We start from the raw sequence: 12,051 nt of genomic DNA, 5'->3' as shown, positions 1-12,051 counted from the left end.
TACCTTTCCCCATTGTTAAATAAAATATACTTTCCCTTAAGATTTAATTAAAAGTCTTTGGGGGGAGGTGGAGTGATAGTAACGCATGCTTGTAATTGACAATACGAAAAGATACAAAAAATGAAAATCACTCTCAATCCCACCCACCAGACGGTGCATCAACCTCCCCACCCCCCCCATACTCAGTATGGGATCATTCTGTATATAACCATGTCCTGCTGTGTCATTGTCTATGCCACTTACAATGGGTTTTAGAGGTTGCCTGGTGCTCCAACATCTATCTGCAGGTACTGTAACTGGAACGTATTGCTACTGCAGAACAGGCATTTCCAACCCGTCACTGTTCTGAAGATTGTAATGAAGGTACTCGCATGTCATTTGTTCTAGGCAGAATAATGACCTTGCCGTTCACCTCCTAGACTTTTGTTGGCTCACTCCAGCTGAAATGGTTTGAGGACTCTAGTGACAGTCTTGGCAGACCCAGTGTCCACGCTCTCTCCTGGTCAGACTGGTCCCACAGCGTCTTACGCATCCACCACTCCACTTCTTGGCTTCCTCCGACCTTGTCCGCGGTTCTTCTGTCTGCTCTGCTGCCTCCTCTTCTGCTCCACTCCTAAACACGGGGGTCTCCAGGCTCAGTCCTCAAGATCCTTCTCCCCAAAAGGCCTTTTTCACTCCTGTTGACTTAATAAAATCAATAGGCTGGAGATAACCCTGTGGATCTCCAGCCCTAAACTTCACTCGGCTCCAAATTTGTAGACGCGACTGCTGTGTGACTTCTCCGCTTGGACATGACATGTCATTCACACTGTCCAACTCGGAACGCTTGATCTTGCCTCACTCAGACCCTCCCCAAATGCTCTTCATCTCATCAGCAGCCTCACCTTGACCAGCTCCCAAGGCCCAATCAGGGAGGGGTGTTCACCTTCCTACACCCCCTCAACCCCACCTCACCATCCAGCATGTTTGCATGTAACTGACCAATTCTCTGTCATCTCCACGGTAGCCACGGACTTCTAGCTGGTGTTACTGTTACTCCTATACTCGCTGTATCTGTTCTCCACTTAGCTGTCAGTGGTTTCTTTGAAACTCAAATCAGGTAACGTCCTTCCCTCTTAAAATGCTCCAATGGCTTCCCCTGCACTGAGTCAAACGCATCCTCTTTTTGGTGGCCTTTAAGGCCCTGTGGAGGTGGCCTCTGCCCACCTCTATGGCCTCACCGCTTTCCCCTGTGGTCCTTGCTCCCCAGGCCCCAGCCACTCTGGCCTCCTGCCCCAGAGCCTTTGCACCTGCCCTTTCCGCTGCGGCAGCGCGTTGCCCACTGATCTTGGCACAGCTGGCTCTTTGTTGTTGTTCATGTTTGACCTCTTCAGAGAGGCTTTCCCTGACCACCTGCTGCCACCTCCCCCTGGGTTGTCACATTACCATTTAATTGCCCTCACAGCATGCAGCAGTATCCAAAATTCTTTGAATCTTCTGCCTATTTCTTGCCTGTCCCTCTTTCTGGAATGTGCCAGAATAGCAGGACCTAGTCTGTCCTGTTCTCTGCTGTAGGGGCCCTGGGACAGGTCCTCATCCTAGAAGGTACTCAGTAAATATTTTATACAAATAAAAACTTACTTTGGTTTCTCATGCTTTCCTGATGAGGAATTGAGGGATCGGTGAAAGTAGGAAAGTAAATTAGATCAACCATGAAACTGAGCAGAACACCATCAAAGGTCTGACATGTTTACCAGTGGGAAAGTTTTGAATTTGACACTGAAAATGCTTTGGGGCTTTTCCATCACATAAATTACATTTTTGTGTGTGGTCAAACATACATCACACAAAGCTTACTGTTTTAACCATTATATGTACAACTTAGTGACATAAAGTATATTCACACTGTTGTGCGACAATCACCACCATCGATCCATGTCCGGAAGCTTTTTCAAATCTTCTCCAACTAAAACTATACCCGTTAAAGAATAACTCCCCGTTTCTCCCTGGGAACCACCATTCTACTTTTTGTCTCTTATGAAGCTGACCATACGAGGTATCTCATAGAAGTAGAATTATATGGCATTTGTCTTTTGACTGGCTTATTTCACTTGGCAGAATGTTTTCATGGTGTACACATGCTGTGGCACATATTAGATTTTCCTTCCTTTTTGAGGCTGCATAATACCCTCATTGTGTTTACCATGTTTCCTATATCCATCCCTCCATCAGTGCACCTTTAGGTTGCTTCCACCTTTTGGCGATTGTGCAGAATGCTGTTATGAACGGAGGCATACAAACTTTTGCTCACGTCCCTGTTTTCAATGCTTTGGGGTATATACCTGGAACCTAAATTATTTTTAACATTGTTCAGTATCGGGGAGTAGGCATATAATTCATCCAAATCGGGATTCTAACTAGGTAACCTAAGAAGTTTCTGGTAGCCCAGGCATGCTTGGTGGGGCTCCTTACAGAAGGGCAGTTGCGGGTTTGTAGTACGCTTGCCTCCCCTCACCCAGGACCCCCACGCAAGGCAAAGCAAAATAAACACAAAACAAGCAAACCTGGCATTCCTCTCAAAATCTCTCCTATTAGATTTCTAATAAAGATAAAACAAAGTGTAAAAATAAGACTTTTTTTTTTATTAAAAGTTAAAAATGTTTTCAAAGTCTATACAGGCCAGTAGAGAATTCCACCACCGAGTCACTGACAAGCAGAACACACCTGTCTGGCAAACGGACCTCAGCTACCCAACCGCCAAGTACTTGTATTGGGAGTAAGGCTGCTCACTCAGAGGGAAACCAGACACTAGACTGTCCCTGTGGCTGTTGCCCCCCGTGACTGGCTTGTTGGAGAGAACATTCATGCCAAAAACCGGCTAGGCTCCAGGCTTCACACCAGTGACCGCGACCACAAGGACCAGAGAGCACCGTCCATCCAGCGACTGCTGCTCAGCTGGGCTCTCCCAGACAGCCGCGCTCAGCGCCTGGCTGCGCATTACAATCAATGGAGAACTTGGAGAGAAAGATTCTGATGGCCCAAGCCGCTGGTCCAGGAAACCAGCATCTCTGGGAATGTCACCTGATGGACACTCCATTTAGTGCAAGCTCCCTGGGGATTCTGATGTGTCACTTCCTACCTCCCTAGAAGTCTCCCTTGCTCTAATTTAAAACAGTTGGCATGTCTGACATATGTCTTGAGTAATAAAGTTATGATGTATGAATGCTTAGTTTCTACCACTGATTTATGAACAGTTAAAAAAAAGTAACACTGGAAACAAGGAACAGACTGACAGTGACCAGAGGGGAGAAGGCGGGAAAGAAGAGGAAGGGTCTAGTCAAGGAACTAGTATAAATGACCCCTGGATATGGGCAACAGGGTGGGGATTGACTGTGGGGGTGGCGGGGGGTGGGGTGGGGAGCATTGCAGAGCAATGGGGGAAAAATTGGGACAACTGTAACTGCACAACAATAAAAAAAGAAATTAAAAAAAATAACAATGCACTGAGATTTCACTTAAAAAGTTTATTTTCATATAAAAGTGCCAAAATACTCACCAATGTTCATAACCTATCTCAAGAACCAGTTTACACTAGTCATCAAAACACAAGCTTCTTTATTCACATTGTTTAAAAAACCAAACTCCTCTCACACGTTGCCACAGTAACTCGAGTCCCTAGACAGTGGGAAATTTGCATTCCTGTTGGCTGTGCTAGTCCATATGTCCAGGTTCATATAGGCACGAAACGGGTTGAACCCTGGGTAGTACTCCTTGCACATGACCGCTGGGTTTTCCAGGTGAGCCGGGTGTTCCGTGGTGGGGCTGATGGGGCAGCAATTTTCATACACGTCGCTTTGTGGGGCCCAGATGGAACCAAAAAGTCCAGACATTGGAGATAAGCTTCGGGTGCTTGTGAGGTAGGGCTGAAGGGTAAATGAAGAGGGAAGAGAAAAAGATATGATCTTTCAAAAAAACAGAAGTCTTAGAAAGGCAATGTCAAGGTTAATGTAGATACCACAATGGTATCCATCCAAGTTGCTTCGATGTTATTGAGCTATTCTCAACCATCTGGGCTCTTCTAACTCCGTTTCCTCAAACAGAGGGTTGCGGGACCCTCAGCGCAAGGAAGCACCCACAGTTCACATGTCCCCTCTGCAAGAAACTGCTGAGTGGCTCTGAAGGGGGAAGGTGCTGGGCTTTTGAGCAAGGAGCTGCTCACGGGCAGGAAGCTCTCAGGGCCCAGCAGTCCCGAACATGGAGGGACCTTCCTGCAACTTTCACCTCATTTCTTATCACAGATGAAAAGGTCGGGGGTGGGGGTGGGGTGCTGCATAAACACAGCTGCATCACAGAGGGCTTCCAGGCAAGAGTCAATCTTGCCTACAAACTCTCACTGCTCAGTGTACTTTGGAAGTAGCTAGAATGCCAAGGTCAGCAAGCCCCCAACCATCTGATGTTGTGATAGGCTCCTTCAGAGGGTGGGCTTCAGCTGATCCAAACCCAACTCTAAGGCTGAGTGAGGCCACGATTGAAACCCCACCAGAAAGAAATCAGAGCTGCCCCAGGGTCCCAGCACAGGCTGAGCAGCACTGACCGGATTGCTGAGGAGACCGGCGTGGCCCCAGGCGGTTGGCACGTTGGGGGCAGTGTTCCAGGTCGACTGTGAGGGGTGATCCGTGAAGTCGGTCTGAATTTCAGCAGGACACGGGAAGCCGTTGGGGTAGTTCATGTTTTCTAAAGGAACGGGAGACGTCAACACAGGTAAATCTTTTTATGGCACGAACTGAATTCTCACCCTCAGCAAAAGAAACTTTCCCAATCTTCCTTCCTATTGCATTAACGGGCTAAAGATAGATGCGAAATACTTACTCGGTGGGAACCAGGACTCTCACTATCACTCTCAAGTTTAAAACTGTTTATGAGACACGTCACCTGGGACGCCCTCAGGGAGAAAGGTCTTCTTCTGGGTTTGTTGCTCTATACTCGATAATTTGATGGGTATCTTTCTAGTACACAGAATACACTATAAGGCAACTATAGATTTGAATAGAGTCAAAATTCTCCCCAGCCCTTAACATGGTCTTTTATTACCTGTCATGCCAATCTCAGCGGCCTGTATATATACCATATGGGCTGATAAAAGCAATACTAAATCAAGCACTTAGCTAAGAAGACAGTACACACAAGCCTCCTAAGCAGAGGAAGAAAGTTACCATAGCACCCCCTTGTGGTTAGCATGGAGCAATGCATGTATCCAAATCACATGAGTATAATATCTAATATATCGCTTATTCTGTCTCTGAAAAAGCTCTAGTATGAGAAATTAAGATCATACTGTACAACAAAAGCATTTTCCAGTTCATCAGGGAACTCTCATATCTCTTACTGTGTATTATGACAGGTGCTTGACCTAAGCATCAGTAATTTTCCGCAATTTCCCCTCCAAGCCCCTTCCCTTCCTCTGCAGCACCACGCAGGGGGCAGAAGAGTCAGGAGGTGCTGAGAAACAGCAGGTAGAGGTTTCTAGTTCACACGGACTCGCCTGCCTAAAAAGAACAGCCAACAACAAAAGCCCCAGCCTCCCTATGGATAATCCACCATGTTAGGTCCACGTAGATCCGAACGACCTAGTTCTCTTTGAAGGACTAAATAGATTAGGGTTATTTGGAGAAGCCCCCAGACACCCAGGTTTAACGGCTGTTCGAGGCCATCCAAAATTATATATGGCAGGTATGCATACCTAGACCCACACAAAGGCACTCAGCAGCCTCCTTCCTGTAAGGTCATTCTCAAAGGTCACTCACTGGTGAAGGCACATTCTTAACAACAATAAAACAAATAACCACACACACACACACACATATAAAATAAGCTCATGACTGTAATAACAGATTGGTGGGGGGTGGGGGGTAGGGCGTTGGGGAGTAGAATAAATGGGTGAAAGGGGCTAAAAAGTACAAATTTCCAGTTACAAAATAAGTCCTGGGGATGTCATGTACAGCACGGTGACTGTAGTTGCTAATATTGTATATTAAACATTGCTGAGCGTAAACCTTGGAAGTCCTTATCACAAGAACAAAAACTTAACTCTGCGCGGTGACGGATGTTACCTAGACTTACTGCGTGGTGATCATTTCTCAAAATACACAAATATCGAATCATGATGTTTCACACCCGAAACTAATATAACATGACATCATCTCTATCTAATTTCTTTTAAGGCACCATCTCCTGCAGTTAGTGCCCCAAAGCCCCACACTCCAGCCTTGACTTCCTGAGAACTGCAGAACGGCGCTGGGACGGTTCACACTGCTTTTACCTTCTGGAAAGGCGCTGTAATCGTTCACTTCCAGGGGACAGTACACACTGGGGAACTGGCCTTCGCAGGTGGCACTCCAGTCAATGAAACCGCTGCGAAAACAAGAGGTCTTGTTTCAGAAACAGGGTGTCCACAGAGCAGGCAGAGGAGGAGGAAAGCAGTTTTATTGCCCAGTATCCTAATCACTGCTAAATCCTCCATCTTGGATTAGTATCATGGAAAAATGGAAATCTATGCCCCTGTTGGGAGGTAGGAATTAGGAGTGATTGCTTTTTCAGTTTTGCCTCTAATATATTAATAGCTCATCTTTTCACTTTAAAAAAGGAAAGCAATGTCGTGGTTACCAACTATGTTATTTTTTACTTTTATTTTCTTTCAGGTTCCTCTCTCAATGCCCAATTTATTATTTTCTCAGACATCACAATGAAACTGCAAAAGGCAGACGGTCATGCCCGGCTAAGGGAGCTGGGGAGGGAAGCCTGGCCCTCAGTTCTGTGGGGACAACCTAACTGGTGGGTTTCAAGTTCCCACCACCAGCCCTCAGGCTAAGCAAGGCAACCCTCAGCCAAGAGGCCGGTACCTGTTATGAACCGGGGCCGGCCCCGGCATCACACCGGGCACGGTGCTCTCCAGAGCACAGTTGAAGCCGCTGGTCACACACATGGGCTGCGTGGGCCACAGGTCTCCAGGTGGATAAAGGCCTAAGGAAGAGAGCAAGGCCTCTCAGTCCCCCTTCTTCCCTCCGGAAAACACCCCTTACATCACCCCCAACACACTGACCACATCTGCTTTCCCGACTCCTTTTGGGACAGCCTTCCAGAATACAGTGGAATCAGAGCATACGGCTTTGCCCTTCCCTGCAGACAGGGTACGACTGTCTGCTGACCTGGATTACAAGCTACTTCTAATGGCTCTACAAGGACACGTGGGCCTGCTTCCTGCATGGCCCCGTTACAGACACCAACACGGCAGTACACGGGCTTACATGCCAGCGCGCAGACAGTAGAGCGTGGCCGAGGGTCTAAGGGCTACGATGACGGACACGGGCATTTTAAACAGAGCAGCTGAAGGCCTCACAGGGAAAGTATCTGATCCCTCCAAGATGTGCATGAGGTGAGACGCGAGCCAAGGAAGTGTGGGGGAGGCGGGCTCCAGGCACAGGGCATGGTGCTAACTGTGCTCAAGTGCGCCTTCCGAGTCCCAAACAGCAAGGATACCGAGTGGCCAGCAAGGACGGGGTGGGAGGTGAGCAGTGCGGGATGAGTCAGAGAGCTGACTGGGAGCCTGAGAGTGCAGAGCCTGGTGGGCCCCCTGAAGGACCTGGGCATTGACTCTGATCAGATGGGAAGCCACTGGAAGGTGCCGAGCAGGGGGGCTGCTGGGGATACATCTCCACAGACTTCTCACATTTCTGTACACTCTGCAAGCAGAGGCCCTGAACGCCTTTGTTCTGGACTGTTTCAGGATGTTTGCTAAACAAAAGCCTTGCAACATACACTGACTCCCTCTAGGGCAGAGGGAGTCATGCTTACTGCCTATTATAAAAGATACAGCCCTGGCTGCTGTGGCTCAGTGGACTGAGCGTCGGCCTGCAAGCCAAGTGTCGTTGGTTCGATTCCCAGTCAGGGCACATGACTAGGTTGCACGTCAGGTCCCCAGTTGGGGGCGCAAGTGAGAGGCAACCACACAGTGATGTTTCTCTCCCTCTCTTTCTCCTTTCCCCTCTCTCTAAAAATAAATAAATAAACAAAACAACAAACAAATAAATAATTAAAAAAAAAAAAGATACGGGTTCCCTAAGCTCCAGGTTCCTTCTGTAAGGCAACCCACACTGTATGTGAGCACCTGCGCCTGCTCAAGTCACCCCCACGTCACCTGGGACGAAGAGGGATTAATGCAAACGTGATGATGCTTGTGCGCTGGCTTGGCCCCAGCCATATCTCAGTTTTATCTTGCCGGAAAAAAAAGTTTCATATTTCCATTGCCAATTTGACAGCAAGTCCAAAACGTATCCAAAGAACAGCATAGAACCCTTCTACCTTCAAAGTAAAACTGCTCCCTGTGTAGAAATTTTTAAAATCAGTATAACTTGGATAAGCAGGAGCAAGTATGCACATGCGGGTGAGGGTCATTGCATTGGGCTTATCCTGCTGCGACCCCTGACCCTCACTGGGCAGGAAGGAGGCACCAGAAGGAAACCAGAGACAAGGGCAAAGGGAGGTCAAGAAGAAGAGAAAAGGAGAAAGAAAAAAAACAAAGGGGGACTGGAGTTAGTCCCCCACAGAGAGGCCCAGGTGGGAGTGGGGTTTCCTTCTGACCCACGCCCCTTTCCCAGCCCCCAGGCGCCGTCGTCCCCCAGCTAGAAGAGGCCTCAGGCCTGGTGCGGGAGCCAGGCTGGTCACCAAGGCTGCCGAGGCTGGTTAATGCCGCGTATAGCATGGGGAGGTGGGGAAGGAGGAGGAGGAGGGAGCAGAAAGGGCAGAAGAAGGCTAAGAGGCTTGAAGCTCACCCTGGGTATGCCCTCCAACCGGCCTCAGCCCTGGGAAAGGTGAACTACACACAGTGCTGGTCCCGCCCCATAACAGGGCCATGGGGCCCGGTTCTTTGGCTACAAGGAGGGAGCTCAGTGTCAACACAGAGCGGGCAGACAACGTCAGAGGTTCCTGACGATGCCGGTGCAGAAGGCAGGAGTCTTCCCAGTGACCCGCTGAGAGAAGAGGACACCCTGCCCCACCCAGCCGGCTAGTCTTCTCAAGCCCCTCAGCCCACAACAGAGCACCCAGCTGGCGTCTGGCGCAAGAGACAGGAGCCTCACCTTTATCTTCTTCGACGCCTGCAGGCCCGGCAGGAAAGCTGGGACAGGGAGGTTCCGCATATTGTGGGAGACTGTTCACGTCTCTGTGGGGAAAGCAAGACCAGGAAGATCACTGACTGGTTCTGTACAAGGAAATGCTGAATTTGTGTAACTAAGTCTTCCCCTCAGAAAAACAGATACTAGAGACATAACAGTACACAGCCAGAAAAGGGCTGAGGAATACTAAATGCCCAAGATCCAGCCAAGTCTTCCTTTAATAAACAATGAGACAACCTGACCTTAGGCCACTGCAGTCACCTACGGACACCTCTCTGCCTGCCAGCCGCTGGCAGCAAGCCGGGACCCCTAGCTCGCTCTCTTCCCTTTAAGAAAACTGTTCTTGCAGAGCCTTCCTTGTACCCGAGCTGAGCTTTTCCTTTTCTTTCACCAACTCACCAATTTAATTGTAATGGCATCCGATCCTCTCACAATGTGGCTGATGCCTTAAGAAAACCAATTCTGTTTCTCACTCTGGACCCCTCTGCTCCTGCACCCACCCCCTCAACGGAAGGTGCTTGTTGATTTTGTCCGATGCTCCCATGACCATCATTCGGAGGGACTGTAAACATGTCGTATCTACCAGGTTCCTGTAAAACTTCTGAAATCACTGACAACACTCTGTTTTATTTTAAGTCCCAGCAAAGGGGAGAGAGTGTCCATCCTTCCAATAACTGCAGTTTCTTGTTCGCACTTCCTGTCCCAGGAGAGGAAACTTTCTCACGTGGTCACATCACAGAAAGGACCAGCGATGCCACAGACACCCTGGCGTGAGCCGTGGGCACCTGGAAGGATCCTGCTTTTTCCTGAATTACGTGTACAATTGGATTTTACTCCCTCACATCCTTAAACCTCTTTCATACTTTAACCTGCAGAACCAAGTACAAGGAAGACACACGCTGACGGCAAGGCCGTACATGAACGTGCTGTGAAAACCAAAGGGGAAGACTTACGTGGGACTGCAGATGTTATGACAAAGATTCAAGGAGATGGGCGTTTCCGAAGGAAAGTCATTCTGCGAAACCCGGTCTCCTGCAGAAAAACAAAACAATCATCACGAGTTTTTACAACCACAATTCAACGGCATGATGTATTATAATGCAAATGGTTAATGTCATTAACCCCAAACGAGTGACTTATTTTTCACGTGAAACTGATATTCACACATTCAGTAACATAATTTTTTAAATGTTTTCTATAATTCATCTTTTCATTGAAAATGTAATAAACACTAACATTTACATTTATGGATTTTGGCTTAATAATGTTGTAGTTATGGAGAAAAAGCTGAAACCATTAATATTACGGAACTTTTTAATGGTGATTTTTTTTTTCTGAGAAAAGAAATTTTGCTACATAAATAGGCCCCTCCGGTTTATAAAAGCAACATGTTCATTGTAGGAAATCTATAAAAATAAAAGTATTTTTACAAAAGAAAAACATAAGACACGTATAATTATGTATCATTATCAACAGTTAGGGAGAGTTCTTACAACCTAATCATGTGTATGTATATGTATAAAACCAGGATCATAACTCACACATACTTGCCTTGTTGGTCTTTTATACCATTAATTATATTGGGGACATTTTCCTAGTATTACATAACCCTCAAATTTTTATCATCCTTCCGTCAGCCTCCCCTCCTAACAAAAGCTACACGTCTATTTTTTGTTACTGTTAAGCACTGAATTTTTAAAAAAACCTCGCATTGGTGTCATGAGGCAAATGTTGTCGTCAGCAGCGGATGGAGCTGTGCTGGGTGCCAGCTGCGAAAATCAAGCTTCCTCTGGCCAAGAAAACCCGCTGTGCCAGCGACAAAATGCAGAGCCACCCTCAGCCACGCCCCTGTGCTCCCCACACAGGTCCCCCACATGGCAAGGCTGGTGTGTTTCTTGGGGGCTGAGAAGACCTTATCCATCTGTGCACAGTACACAGTAATAGATTACAGTGAACCTGAGCAGCATTAACATTTTATGGAGATTATTAGGACAACAATAACTCCTAAGGCTCCTAGGGAAGGGAGGAACCCAGTAATTTTCTCTAAAGGCTGAGAAACATGGGCTGAAATCACACGTGGTGCCGTGTCTAAGTTGACATGGCTGGCGCCCTGGTCGCAGTGCCGGTAGGAGAGGCCGCGGCAGGCTGATCGTCAGGACTCACCGGCTGGCAGGAAGTGCTGAGGACCCGCCGCGGGCTTCTTGTCCCCGTCGGAGCTGCTGCTGCTGCTGCTCCAGCTGCCCCAGCTGCCCCGACTGGCACGCACGCTGCCCGAGGAGCTGCCGCAGTCCGAGCTGGAATCGGAGCACAACTTCTCCACACACTTCTTCCCAGGCTTCTGGAAGTAACCCTCTGTGGAAGGGAGGGAGGAGGAGAGCTGACCCCAGGTTTCCCTTAATTTTCAACCTGACGTCATTTCTGATCAAAGGGGAGAGATGAAATTATGGCGACAGCAAGTTCAACTGCAGGGCCAGCTCACACTGTTCCTTTAACGAGAAGGAAGACGAGAACCGAAACCAACGGTGGGACTTTGACAAACAGTGGGGCGAGCTATGCCTCCTCCGCCTGTGAGACGGGCAATTAAACTTGTTTGGGGCTTATTTGATCCATACCAGTGATGACCTTGATCTAAAAATGGTTCTGGGAATAACAAACACTTCCATCAACCATACTGAGGCCAGCCCTGGCCGGATAGCTCCGTTCGTTAAGAGCGTCATCCCCATACGCCAAGATTGCGGGTCTGATCCCCGGTCAGGGCACAGACAGGAAGCAACCGATGTGTGCATCAGTAAGTGGGACAGCAAATCTACGTTCTCCCTCTCATCAGTCAAATAAAAATATTTTTTAAAAAAGGAAAACCAAGAGTAGTCTATTGAATTGGTGATATATTTGTAGGTAATTT

At 47.9% G+C, this 12,051-nt stretch overlaps 1 protein-coding gene across 1 annotated transcript in view; it reads right to left on the bottom strand.

The window, feature by feature from the left end:
* Window positions 1-3,483: 3,483 nt before the first annotated feature.
* The window catches only part of TMEM131L (transmembrane 131 like), a 138,629-nt gene continuing 130,061 nt past the window's right edge, over window positions 3,484-12,051 (bottom strand). Inside the window, exons 29-35 of the mRNA XM_090288506.1 lie at window positions 11,313-11,501; window positions 10,103-10,181; window positions 9,114-9,196; window positions 6,879-6,999; window positions 6,299-6,390; window positions 4,574-4,713; window positions 3,484-3,902 (exon numbers count right to left, since the gene is read on the bottom strand). Of these exons, the coding sequence (XP_090144632.1) occupies window positions 3,627-3,902; window positions 4,574-4,713; window positions 6,299-6,390; window positions 6,879-6,999; window positions 9,114-9,196; window positions 10,103-10,181; window positions 11,313-11,501 (980 nt within the window). The 3' untranslated portion in view covers window positions 3,484-3,626. The remainder of the gene's footprint in view (window positions 3,903-4,573; window positions 4,714-6,298; window positions 6,391-6,878; window positions 7,000-9,113; window positions 9,197-10,102; window positions 10,182-11,312; window positions 11,502-12,051) is intronic.

Source organism: Furipterus horrens, unplaced genomic scaffold (assembly GCF_987537825.1).
Source record: "Furipterus horrens unplaced genomic scaffold, mFurHor1.1.pri manual_scaffold_10, whole genome shotgun sequence".
NCBI lineage: Eukaryota > Metazoa > Chordata > Mammalia > Chiroptera > Furipteridae > Furipterus > Furipterus horrens.
This window is presented reverse-complemented; position numbering and strand designations above follow the sequence as displayed.